The following is a 13,113-nucleotide window of genomic DNA, read 5'->3' as shown; positions in this document are numbered from 1 at the left end:
TGTTTCTTGGGACTGTGAAGTAATAGGACGTTAAATAATTTTGCAAGTTTTATTTTAAGTTGATGAATGTCACCTGTTCATGAGAAGGTGCATGTTTGTGTTTCCATTTAAGGCTACTCTGCTCTGTTTGTGGGCAAGTTTCACAAAGAAAAAAAAAAAGAAGTCATACAAGAACAAAAAGAATAATTTCACACCAGGAAGTTTTAAGACCCGCTGCTGGAAATCAGCAGATGAAAACATAATGAATGTAACAGCGTCAGTAGTCATATTGTGGGACCCTGAAATAATGAGAAAACTCTACTACAAATGTCAACAATGTGTCATCAGAGCAGCGCTTTACTGTGAGGGAAATCAAGAGGGAATGGTTCATGGTTGAAGTTAGATACTAAAAAACCTTCCATGACAGGGTCCATGACTTAGATGGGAGGAGCTCACAGGGACGTAACAGTCATGGAGGAAGATGAAAGAATATTACACAGTAGGGGATGTTACAGCACTGAGCGCAACAGAGGATGTTCACCTGGACAGTGACTTGAATAAAGACCCCGAGGCAGCTGCTGTAGTGAGAAAAAAGTTCCTAACAACTGTATACTGGAATTATAAATTGCCATGCCAAAATATGCTTAAAAAAAGTTGTGATACCTCTCACTTAGTTGCCATGATGATAAAGATGATACAGTAAACAGGGTTAACATTTTACTTAAAGTCCCCCTATTTAGCATTTATAAGGAGTATATCAACAATTAATAAAAGGTTTATAACACACTAATGTTCTAAGGAGCTCTGATTATTAATGTAGTTGTCAACATCTCTTAACTACTCCTGTGGGCACCCACAGATGGGTGCTGGCATATAAACATATAATGAATGACAATATAGGAAAATACAGCTGTAATAATATCATAGGAGGAATAATATTTCATGCATTGGTAACATTATATTAATAAACACTGAAAAATGTCCTATATATTGGGTTATAACTACATTGTAGTCTTGTGTTATAAACTATTTATTACATGTTTATATACTGCTTATAAATGCAAAGTAGGGAGGTTAAAGAAAAGTGTTCCCTGTGAACAGAACATTAAATTTGAATCAAGTTTATTTAAGTTATCAACATCATATTTACCATATTTAAACTACATGTCTTGTACGACAAGCCTGGATCATTCATGAATCTGTCTGTTCCAAAGAGAAAATTCTGAATATAAGAGAAGTGGTGACTACAACAAATTCTCTGAGATGACTTGTATGTCCCACTTAAGAACAAATCTGCACACGAGTGGTTCTCGCATGAGGTCCAGGGTTTGAAATGTTAGTTGTATTTTCAGACTCAATCAATCATCAGTTTGTACTAGATAAATACTGAGAGCCCCTTTGTGCACAGAGGAACCAGGCTGCATACGTACCTCACTGAGGTCAGCGATGGTCAGGTTCATGCCTGCCAGCTGTTTCCATACTGGCTCTGCCAGATTCAGACTAAGTGGACTTCCAGTGCGGATTGCAATGCCCAGGAGCACTCCTACAGACACAGCGAGCACATTACACACAGTTCAAACATAAACAATCACTGTGTTGTGCAAAGTCTGAGCAGTGAGAAAATGAGAAATATCTATATTAAATGAAGCATGCTCAACAGATTGGGCCGGTTGTTTTATCAGCAAAAATGCACATGAAGCATTTGCACATTTTGAAATAAACATGCATATTTTCAGTTTTTGTTTATCTAGGATTAACACCCCAGAAGACCTGTCTGGGAGATTAACTGGATTATACCTAGGAAGCGGAACATGCTCATGTGAAGAGGGGACTTGGCTGCGGGGTTGAGCAGGAAACAGTCCCTGTTGGCGCCTGACTCGTCTCGGCCGTTGGGGGTGACTATGAGCAGCGGGGTCAGGGCGTTCTGCAGCTCTTCGCACATTTCAGCGATGGACTCGCTGTAGCCTCCGCCGCAGTCATCTACAGACTCCCCTGAGGACAAAAGTAGAGCAGAGTGTCCTGAAAATGCACACAGGCCTTGTTTTTCCTGATAATTAAGGGTTACTTTTAAAGAAAAATAGGTGCACACAGGAGACATTTGGGTAAGGGGAAGACATCGAGTTCCCTCCAATATCACAGTGTGGCCATGAACACCTACCCACAAATTTGACCTTCCAGACACGATGAGGGAGCAGCAGGCTGTCTGGGCTGAACGAACTCATTTTGGCACACATCTGACCAAATACAGACTTGGTTCCGTCAGGACCTGCCAGGCCCCCTTTGCTACGGGAACGCTTCACCTGCAGGGTGAAGAGAAAAAAGGAAAAAAAAAAAATCAAAAGAGATTATGGGTTGATGTGTTTCTATTCTGTGCTTAATAACTTCCTCCCAGATAGAAAGAAAACACTGACGGGCATGAATTCCTGGATATGACAGCTCTCTGCACCACAGATACAACTGGAGTTACACACTACAGGAGTGTGTGTGTGTGTGTCTGTGGAGAGGCAGTGGCCCGAACCAAGACTATGTGGAGTAAAGTCTAAGAGCTCAGACCAGGAACCCCTACAGACAGGCTGGAGCGCACACAGACCAGAGAAAAATCCCCTTATGAAAGACATCACATGTAATGCTCAGGAGCCTGTCTGGAACATAGCCTCACACTGGAAGGGGGGGGGGGGGTGCTACAGTAAGAGTGAGAGTAGAGGACTTGAAAAGTGTTGTGAGATAGATTATTAATGTTGTAGATGTTAAAAATGTTTGTTGCTCATGTGTTTTCTACCGTACCTGTATCCTGTTCAGCTCCACCACAGGTCCATGCTGTCTGTCCCTCACCATGGTAGCTTGAACCACCTTCCTGAAAGCCGCTTCCTGTTCACAGAACGGGAGAAAAAGTCCCAGCAGATAAAAACATTGCTGTGTACATTTCTCATGTATGTTTCTGAGTTTTAATTCTATATTATCCCCACCTTGCCCTGGGAGATGAGGATGCCCCTGAGTGTGTCAAAGCCCACTGAGGGTCCATGGCCTGTCTGGCCCAGCCGACCCTCCAGGTCAAACATGGGTATGCAGGGGCAGAAGAGCTCAGAGATGTGGTGCAGCAGCAGCAGCCTGTTCCTCAGAGCCATGATGGGGATCTCCTGCAGGTGGTTGTACTCCATGGGTACCTTCAAACACATCACACAGTCAGAGATTGACACCTCGATAGGCATTTATAGGTCTGTGAGGGAATAGCTTTACTGCCATCTTCTGGAAGCTCTGACCAGAGAACATTTTGCTTTCTCACATACAAGGGGTTCAGAAACATGCAAAAAAGTTCCTTGTGAAGCAGGGGTCAACACTGTACCTGTGCAGGCAGTTTCCCAGCGTTGGTGGGCTTGCTTGTGGACCAGGCGAGCGTGTGAGCGGATCCACATGCCACCCTGTTGATTTTCTTGCCCTGCAGTGCAGCCACCAGTCGTGGCCTCTGGATGGCATTAGTGGTCCCGTCTCCAAGTTGGCCCTCGTCGTTGTCACCCCATGTGTACACTTCTCCTGAGCCAAACACAACAGCAAAGCTTTCTGTGAAGCTGCAATCCAACCCGACTTAGCTCAACGTTTGGGGCTCATTGATAGTAAATGGAAAGATGGCAAAGACTACAATAAACTGATCCTAAATAAACAAATACATCTGTGGGGTGCGGGAGAAGGTGATTAACAACAAAACTCATGCATAAAATGGCCCTTCCTACCATCCTCTGTGCAGCAGACGCAGTGCAGTGACCCTGTGGCGATGGCGATGACCTTTTTCCCTTGTAGCCCCTGAACCTGTCTGGGTCGTCGAACGTGGTCATCAGAGCCGTGGCCCAGTCGATGGTAGTCCCCTTTCCCCCTTCGGATGACAAACATATACCTGAGTCTGCTCCTCATTTCTAATATTTGATAGTGATACAAGAGGCTGTGACAGATTCACTACTCTGTACTGTGCTGTACATACCACGTGTAGACTGCTCCAGACTTCGTGAGAGCCACAGAAAACTGAGAGCCACACTCTACTTTGACCACTCCGAGGCCAGTAAGAGAGTCGATCTGAGGACAAGAAATCAATTCATCAATTAATTAGTCATTTGATGAATTAACAGGAAACGCATCCTTTTCCTTTGAAACAGAGCGGAGTGAATAACTTTTGAACATATAAAGCATTTTCAGACTAGTCCTGTTGGAAATGTTTCCTAGAGATACTACAGTATCAGTCCAAAGAGAAGAAGTCCAGAGGTCTTATCTCTCATATAAGCAAAATAGGAACTGAAAAGCAGTCAGAATGAGTTTCTCTGGGGTTTTTTTGTTTTTTTTGCATTTTTGTCTTCTGAGATCCTCATGATGATATTCAGTGACCCCAGTCTGTCGTTGGTGGACACATAAAACCTGTTTTTACTCATGTGTTTCTTCTTCAGTGGCAGCAACACCCCCTTACAAGAGCCCTCAGAAACTTCCTGAACACTTTTAGGGATGACTAACTCTAAAAGACACACCATAAATGGACTTGAAAAAACTTGATAGCCTAGCAACAGGGCTTACAAAGAACCTATAATGCAACACTCTCTGTAGGAGTCAATGTTACGTCAATACCCTCTGCGTTCAAAAAGAATATCTAATGCTAAGAATATGAAATGGTCTTCTCCTGAATATAATACAAGCTCCACTTTTTCCAATTGTCAATTTCAGGGGAAAAATTGAATCTTAAATTTGTGCCAATACAGTAACAGTTATGGCTACTGATCTTACTATTTTAAGCATGTTACTCTTTTTCTTAGCTTGTAGTTTTCATGTCTCAGTGTTTCATTCCTGATATAAAATAAAGAAAGAGATTATAAAGTGACACCTATTCTGACTTTAAGGGCGCTCTGCTGTGTAATTTGTCTTACCTTCATAGGTATTTTGCAGCCATCACTGCCTCCCCGACCTAATTTGCCGTAGTCTCCGTCTCCCCAGGACCAGACCATGTCATCATCTGTTAGACACAATGTCTGGGCGTCCCCGCTGCCACAGGCTACATCAATGACCCTGTGACCCTGTAGTGCATCCACCTGGATAAACCACACAGACACAAACATGAGCTTTACCTTGCCGTGATTGTCTGGGAGACCTTGTCAGAGGAAGGCAGAGCAAACGTTTTGAGTCTTGTCCAAACACTGAGACATACTGTCTGTCATAAAGGCTGAAAGAGAGTTATTTCTCAAGTCTGCCAAGTGTACTGAAAAACCTGGAGTATGCTATGTATACAGCACAGTACATAGTGCTCACTGACCAGTTTGGGTTTGAGTTGGTCCTCGCTGTCTCCGTGACCCAGTCGTCCATAGCGACCCTTTCCCCAGGTGAACAGCTCTCCACTGGCGGTTATACAGGCACTGTGTGCTCCTCCAGCCGCGATATCCACCACTTCCACTCCTCTCAGGGACTCAATTACACGAGGACGATCACAGGGGCTAAAGTCAAAAGGAGTTACACTTAACTAAAAAGTACAACCCTTTACTAGGTCATGAGATGAGATGAGAAAACTTAATTGTCACTGTACTGCTGTTCAAGCAGCACAATGACAATTAATCCTTCATTCTTACCATGAAATGGATCTGTATTGACAATGTGTATTTAATAAACTGAAAACTGAAGGTGCAAAGTGTTATGATAGATGCAGTCCTGACCTTCTGTTCCCGTGGCCGAGTTTTCCATCCTCAGCCTCTCCCCATGAGTAGACTTCTCCCTCGGAGGACAGCGCCAGGCAGTGCTTTCCTCCAGAGTTCACAGCTACTTTTCTAATGAAGACGTGTTGGATGGACTCCAGCAGGGTGGGGGTGGACACAGATTCGGTGCCTCCGATACCCAGTCTGCCCCCAGCTCCATATCCTGTTGCGTACAGCTGAGGATCAAGATAAAATATATTAGAACAGCATTTTCCTGGAAGTCATCAAATTGCCGTTGTTGATCTACGGCCGAGCCAGGTTGTGTTACATAGTGTCTGAAAAAAGGAGACAGAGTGGAGTCCACATTTGGACTCACCTTTCCATCAGCGGTGACAGCAAACAGAGTCTGCTCCCCTCCGATTAGCTGCACCGGGCGCAGTGTGGCGAGGGCTTCGGTGGGGGTGGGCACTTTGACCTTTGCCCCCTCGATTCCCCCTAGCTGACCTCTGTGATTGTGGCCCCAGCCGTAGATGGTGCCACTCCCCCCGGCGGAGAGGGTCCAGTCATCTGGCCGTCGGTTCATCCACTGTACAAGCTGCTCGTCGTGCTCACGCTTGAACAAGTCGTGACTCTCGTGGAGACCGTTCATGCTCTCGTGATCAGCCATAAGCTCGCGAATTTTCTTTGTCACCTTCAAAGGGGATAAGAATGATGGACGGCAACAGATTAAGGACAATTCTCAGGTCAAAGTGTTAGGAAGGAAAGTGAAGGCGAGCACAGACAGCACAGCCTGGCACACTCACCTCGTCCAGGAAGGGCCTTGGTAGCGAAGTCCTTTTGTCTAGTGCCACAGCCACTCTGGAGGCAGTGCAGTATCGGCGGAACCATGCCCACTTGTGGGTTTCAGCACAGCAGGGTAAGGTATCGAGCTCAAGGTCGCAGGCAAGAGCAACCAAGACCTGAAGGAAACATAAACATTATCTTCTGACAGAAAATTGCATCTAATAATATGTGCCAATCCATCACACTCCACTGTGTGGATAACGACAGAATTGTGAGCATACCTTGAAAAATGGACTGTGAAGCAGCTGCTTCCCTCCTCTGACGATGGGGTCCTCGTACTCATATTGCCTCTGCAGAGCCTCTGGTAGCCCCTTCACTAGAGCAGCCAGCGCACTGCCTGTGAAACTCTGAGACAAAACAGATTATTTTATTATCATTAAAATGTGGGCAGACAGGGCCAGAGTAAACAACAATGGCAGTTCTACTACCACAACAATACTAAATCAATTGATAATCTGAATTAATCTGCTCGTGCATATGGTGGATCAACAGATATGAAATGTATACTGAAAAGTCAATAATGAAACACAGAGCTGCATCAAAATTAGTTGGAATGACACACTTCTGTTAAATATTTATTGTGTTTTTAAACATACACAACATATATCTCAGTTGAGCCGTTTGCCCAGTGTCTCCCATCTGTGCGATTAGACTGTACTCACCATAGAGCGAGCCTCCCCTTCACTGTCTCCCAGCAGCCTGTTTATGTTGATGGACTGACCATACTCTGTGGTAAGAAGCTTTCTTAGTCTCTGTAGAGCCCACATTCTGTGTCCAGCAGCTGTACAAACAGAAAGTAATGATTAAATCAGCATGAGGCGCAACCAAGATTACATTCTTAGTACACTGGTAAATTAAGTATGATGGTAAAACCTAATCATGGTTAAACAGGATGATCATACCTAATGCACTTAGCTGGGCACAAGCAGCAAGAGATGCAGCTAGACGAGGCACAATGCTCCTGTTAGAGGCAAAGTTGAGCCTGAAGTCCAGGAGACATGTAACCAAGTCCATGGAGGGGCAGGACAAGATACAGCGATCAGACAGCAAGTCTTTGGGACCTGAGGAAGGACACAAAAAGGTTCGGTGTCACAAGTCTAGACGGTGTTTGTCAGAATTGTGTGAGAGGTTCCATATCTGGTGTATATGTGCTATTTCAGATGATGATACATGGGGTTTCTCTTTTTCTATCACTCAGTGCAGTTTAATATCTACTGACAAGACTGGTGTCAGCATTGTGTTGTATGTGTTAGATGTGGCTCACCAGCAGCAGGCATGATGGGATAGACAGTGAAGCGCCAGCCCCAGCCATTCACCGAGCCATCACTAGTAAATTTCCATTTGAGCTCGTCTCCTGGAATCCTTAATTCACTGGACCAGTCGGACCACTCCCGACCTGAAACACACACACAGCATGCCACTACGTTAATTTTTGATCCCTTGGCTACATTTGATGACAATTTAGTTTTCCTCTCATCACCTGATCTGACAGAGACGATCCTGTTGGCTCCATCCATGATTGTAAGCGGGTCGTGGCGTCTTTCGGTTGAACACTGTCGGTCAAACTCTATCCTTAGACCTTCAGCACCTACAAAACAAAATAAGTTGAATTGAAGACACAACATCCTGAAAATGATCTTGCTCATTCAAGTTTCTCAGGAAGGTTTGTGCATTACTGTCCTTTTTTTTACCTGGGATTTTTACAGTGCCACTGGTAGAGGTGTCATCTGTATACGGATGGCTGCTCTCCACAACAACTGGCTGCGAGGAAAGACGGCCACTCTGCGAGTCGGTGGCAACGTCCTCCAGCTCAGTGACACACAATTCCAGCAGCATGTCAGCAACCTGCACACCACAGAGACCCCCACATGTCTGATGTTAATAAAATCACAGGCCTACATACACGTAGAATCTAACAGAGAATACAGTAAATTACCTGAGGATAAGCTGTACCCATGCCAGACAGCACAGCAGACAGCACCTCCTTGCCCTTCTCCCCAGAGCGACAAGACACTGCCAGCTTGAGCAGGTCCACCATTACTCGTGTGTCATCAGGCACAAGCAGACTTGTGAACTCATCCAGGTACTGAGGCTCTGGACCAACCACTTTGCTCTGGCTCTCAGAGTCCTTGAAGAAAAATGCGTAAAATAAGAAAATGTAACTGCTTTGACTGAGTCAGGTCCATAATGTCGGAGATAAAGACTTAACAACCCATTTTTATTTATGTGTTTTAATCATTGGACAGACTAACCTCTTTTGTTTTAGTCATAGTTTCAGCTATGATGCTGGCTGCTCCGGGGTCATCAGTGACAGGGATGAAAGGACGTGAGGAGGCACCGGAGGCAGAGGGAGTCACAGCTGATGATGGGGTGACGGCATCTTCTGATGAAGGAACCTGCTCACATACACAAAATAACACACATGGTAGGGTCATGATCACACAATAACATTTTGTTCTTAACTGCCAGAGCCTGTTAATGTAAACTAAAAACCTGTATGACAGTGTCAAATATACTTTTTGCTTGTTCTTGTTCTAAGATCTAAATTATTTTATATGGAGTTCTACATTGAGCTCTACATTTTTATAGCCAGAATTCATTTTCCATAGCTGGGAATAAACTCTACATGTCTTGTGCATTGTTTTACACGCATTTCCATGGAATTCAAAATGTCGTATTTGGAATATTTGGAAATCCAACACTGTCTGTGGGATTGAGGAGAATTTGTACCAAGTGATGTTCCTGATGTTAAAAGCTTTTAAAGAGCACAATTAATATCTACCACAAAGAAGTTTCCCTGCTTCCCTGTGTAGTCAACCAGCTGACATTTTATTACACCCAGAATGAAAATGGGAGAAAGTTGCAGGAGAAAACTTGTAGAAGAGTTGTAATTATGATCAAAGCTCTGTCTCGTTGTTTCCAACTTGGACCCAAATATAGTTTGCTGATGGCTGCAGCTGCACACCTGATTATTATGGAGAGGTCCACTGTTTTCCCGTAAATCAGCACAAAATGCACTTGAGGCAGCACTTTCATGCCAAAAACGCCAAACAGCATGCGATCCCCCCCCCTCACTGACGTTTATTAAATGATCAGCTTTTTCAGAGACAAAGTTGCCAGTACATATTGTGTTCCTTACCTCTCCCTTCTTGTCTTGCCAGGGATTAGGGCTGACCCGTTCCTCAGTTTCAGGGGGGACAGGAGGGCCTTCTTCATCGCTCACACTGGATGAGGACGAGGAGTCTGATGGGGGAACAGGTGAGCTGGAAGGGCACTCTGCTGGCAGAATCATGCTGGCTGGCATCAGAGCACCAACCACTGCATCCCTGGGGGACACACAAAACATGTCCTGTCAACAGTAATAGCGACTAATGACAGTCAACAGATTCAATTATTTAGAGGTCGTACACACTTTGATCTCGTCCTGTTTAGAATTCCTGCCTCAACATTACTTCACTCATCTCTAGTTTGTCTATGCAGCAATTAGGATTTTAACTAATGCTAAACAAACAAACTGTAATCCTATCCTGAATCTTTACATGTCTTAACTGGTTACATGTTTAGTTCAGAGACAACTTTATGATCTCACTTATCACAATACAAGCACATGTATATGTAGCATCTAGCTACATTATAGACTTCCTTACTCTGGACATCTGATATTATCCTGTATTGTCAGCCAAGGTTTCTTTACAGTCCGACACTCAAGATTAAAAGTAACATTAAGATTCCAAAGCACCTAAATAATACACACTTGAACAGATTCAGTGATTGTTCCTACTTTAAATTCTGTAATATTTGGTGTTATTTGACTGTATTTGACTCTTTGTTATCCTTTTTACAGTATTTGCAAGGCTATTGTGTGCTTTGATGCCTTTCGCCACACATTTTGTCATTATGTGTAATTTTTGTATTTTATTAGAGGGCTGAAGGGGAGGAATAGTTTTTATAGACCGATTTCATTCTCCTAAAAACTTACAATTGTCTGGTTTTTTTTCTTTTGTGTGGCTTTACCCTTTATAATAATTTGACTGCATTCAGTTCAGACTTGTGCCATCTTAAAAGTGTTAGGAAATGTTAGTAGGTCCGACCTAATCAGATTGCAGGCGTGACTTGGGTGCTGATTCAGACCTGAGACCAACATGCTCAGTTCAGATTTATGTAAAGTGGTGCATGTCTGAAGGGGTCTTAAGTCCTTTGAGCCACCAGGATGGATATTTGGAATCCTGTGGATAACAAACCTTGCATGCATGATTTGGAGGGCTGACAGCACATGAGACAGAGCTTGCTGTTTGGCCAGGTTGCCGTCCAGACTGAGGAGAATCTTGGCCAGTGAGGGTCGATTAGGTTTCACGCTGCTCTGCCCGCTCATCTTGTTGCTCACAGCTGATGAGTCACTGTCTGACTGGACACCTGTGGTGTACAACACCAAAACAATGAGACACACTGTCAATGATGTGAAGTACCCTGAACCAGCCCCAACCATCATCAGCTAATTGCAGAGCTGCAGCGCCAGCAGATTGAGACCTGCAGTTCTAGTCCAACCTGTGCCACCTGTTGGTAGGAAAATCAACTGCAGCAGCAGTTTAGTCCTACAGATGTAGACATGCCGATGTCTGCCATCTACAGGCAAGGAAAGACACACCTTCTGCAACTTTGACAAAGGTGCCAGGTCTAAAATGTTGCTGCTATTGCTTTTCTTTCCTGCACGTGGCACATGTTGGTATGTGTAGAACAGGCTGGACAATGACTGAACAGCTTCCCCCCCGGTGGACGCTCTGCAGCCGAGTTAGTGAGTAACTTACAAGCAGTTCCAAGAGCTGCTTCACATCTAAAAAAAACCCCTATATTTATAACCTCTATCATCAGGTTTGACAAAGAATGTGTGAGTAAGTTGTGTTAACGTGGACAGGGAGGATTACCTAAATAGGATGCACCGAGGGAGTCCCTGGCAGTCTGGAAAAGGACTGGCTCGTGAACTGAGGGTGTGGTCACATCTACAGTGGTCCAGGCCACGCTGTGGGAGGAGCCACAGGCCACTCGAGTGATCTTTTGTCCCTCCAGACCCTGCACCAGGGTGGGCTTCCTGTTAACTGTGGTGGTGCCGTTCCCCTGTTGTCCATGGTCATTGTCACCCCACGCAAACACCTGACAGAGAATCACAACTTGGATTAGAGTTAATTTTGGTCAGTGTTCAGTATAAAACACTGTTAGCTCATGTGTCTCAGAACAGCCCAAAGAAAACCTTAAATCACTGCTAAAACATGTAGGGACCCATGAGCTAGGGACTAAAGAAATGACACTGCTCCAAGCTCTCAATCTTAACAACCTCTTAAAGTACCTCAGCTGCTATTAAACATTCAGTAGCTGCCTCTCATCATAGTAATGATGTGTTAACATTATTAAATTTGTTCTGATGAAAGGTATTATACAATGTGAATGAAGCTCTCTAACAGCAAAGGTCAGAGGTGCCTGGAGAAGTAGTTTGAGAGTCGATAAATGAACTCTCAGGGCGGAAGGAGAAATTCACATATCTGGAACAGTGCCATGGCAGTAAGTGCAGAGTACTTGAACGATATGCTCTGTTGGTGGAGGTCAGTACAAACCTGTCCTGTATCTGTAACAGCTAAACAATGTAGCGCTCCAACAGCAACATGGACAATCTTTTTGCCTCTCAGTCCCTCCACCATCTGAGGCTTCCGCACATGGACATCAGTGCCATGGCCCAGTCGGAAATAGTCACCTTTGCCCCTGTTTGGAAATACAAACAGTATATATATATATCCATACTATAGCTATAGATGGCAGATTCTGAATCATTGCGTAATTGTTCATTCATCCATCTTACCAGGTCCACACTACTCCAGATTTGGTAAGAGCCAAGGAGAACTGAGCTCCACATTCGATTTGGCAGACACCTTGCCCGTTGAGCCTCTCTATGTTCTGAGGGATGTTGCAGCCCTCGCTGCCTCCACGACCCAGCTTCCCAAAATCCCCATCACCCCAGGAGAACACCAACCCTGGGAAAACATAAAGAAAAAAAAACCTTACCAACGAGAAACTGAAACATATCCATCAGCACCAAAACAAAACCATAGAAAACTTCTAACGAGTATTAGAGGTTTTGTTTATATTCAGGGTTTCTCACTAAAATGCCACAATGCCCTTTGTGTAATATTAAGGCATCAGATACATGTTGAATTTCTCTCTTGATAAAACAATTACAAAGCCTTTCTGCATGTTTTAGAGCCTGCATTGTTTACACTGTGTTGCACCTCCATGCTTGGTCAAAAACTCCACAAGAGTACCTTTGAGTGCATTAATAGAAATACCTTCATCAGTGAGAGCTAGAGTTTGAGCATCCCTGCTCCCACAAGCCACCTGGATAACACGGTGCCCCAGAAGCACTTTCACCTGGATGACGAAGACAAGGCAAGCAGCAGCAATCAGGAATGGAGGCAGCAAGGATTCATGGCAGTGAAATATCATTAAAAAATCAAGTTCTACATAAAGTACATGTAAGTTATTGGGTGTAAATATTTGCCTTTCTTGAAACAATGATATATGAAGCAGCCAAAGTAAAATTACACTCTCAGAGCTCTCACTCAGTTCCTATTATAATGTCTAAGATCTA

At 44.2% G+C, this 13,113-nt stretch overlaps 1 protein-coding gene across 3 annotated transcripts in view; it reads right to left on the bottom strand.

The window, feature by feature from the left end:
* Positions 1 to 13,113, bottom strand: part of herc2 (HECT and RLD domain containing E3 ubiquitin protein ligase 2) — a 42,748-nt gene that overhangs the window by 3,081 nt on the left and 26,554 nt on the right. For all 3 annotated transcript variants that reach the window (XM_044360561.1, XM_044360562.1, XM_044360563.1), the window contains exons 61-87: positions 12,812 to 12,893; positions 12,328 to 12,499; positions 12,086 to 12,230; positions 11,402 to 11,627; positions 10,721 to 10,892; positions 9,619 to 9,805; positions 8,732 to 8,875; positions 8,416 to 8,607; positions 8,171 to 8,324; positions 7,960 to 8,067; positions 7,744 to 7,875; positions 7,382 to 7,540; positions 7,142 to 7,260; positions 6,701 to 6,826; positions 6,440 to 6,595; positions 6,013 to 6,327; positions 5,658 to 5,872; positions 5,264 to 5,441; positions 4,881 to 5,042; positions 3,953 to 4,044; positions 3,708 to 3,847; positions 3,323 to 3,510; positions 2,946 to 3,143; positions 2,764 to 2,847; positions 2,138 to 2,279; positions 1,777 to 1,971; positions 1,410 to 1,522 (exon numbers count right to left, since the gene is read on the bottom strand). In XM_044360561.1, the coding sequence (XP_044216496.1) occupies positions 1,410 to 1,522; positions 1,777 to 1,971; positions 2,138 to 2,279; positions 2,764 to 2,847; positions 2,946 to 3,143; positions 3,323 to 3,510; positions 3,708 to 3,847; positions 3,953 to 4,044; positions 4,881 to 5,042; positions 5,264 to 5,441; positions 5,658 to 5,872; positions 6,013 to 6,327; positions 6,440 to 6,595; positions 6,701 to 6,826; positions 7,142 to 7,260; positions 7,382 to 7,540; positions 7,744 to 7,875; positions 7,960 to 8,067; positions 8,171 to 8,324; positions 8,416 to 8,607; positions 8,732 to 8,875; positions 9,619 to 9,805; positions 10,721 to 10,892; positions 11,402 to 11,627; positions 12,086 to 12,230; positions 12,328 to 12,499; positions 12,812 to 12,893 (4,296 nt within the window). The remainder of the gene's footprint in view (positions 1 to 1,409; positions 1,523 to 1,776; positions 1,972 to 2,137; positions 2,280 to 2,763; positions 2,848 to 2,945; positions 3,144 to 3,322; positions 3,511 to 3,707; positions 3,848 to 3,952; positions 4,045 to 4,880; positions 5,043 to 5,263; positions 5,442 to 5,657; positions 5,873 to 6,012; positions 6,328 to 6,439; positions 6,596 to 6,700; positions 6,827 to 7,141; positions 7,261 to 7,381; positions 7,541 to 7,743; positions 7,876 to 7,959; positions 8,068 to 8,170; positions 8,325 to 8,415; positions 8,608 to 8,731; positions 8,876 to 9,618; positions 9,806 to 10,720; positions 10,893 to 11,401; positions 11,628 to 12,085; positions 12,231 to 12,327; positions 12,500 to 12,811; positions 12,894 to 13,113) is intronic.

The sequence above is a fragment of the Thunnus albacares genome, chromosome 9, assembly GCF_914725855.1.
Source record: "Thunnus albacares chromosome 9, fThuAlb1.1, whole genome shotgun sequence".
Classification (NCBI taxonomy): Eukaryota; Metazoa; Chordata; class Actinopteri; order Scombriformes; family Scombridae; genus Thunnus; species Thunnus albacares.
This window is presented reverse-complemented; position numbering and strand designations above follow the sequence as displayed.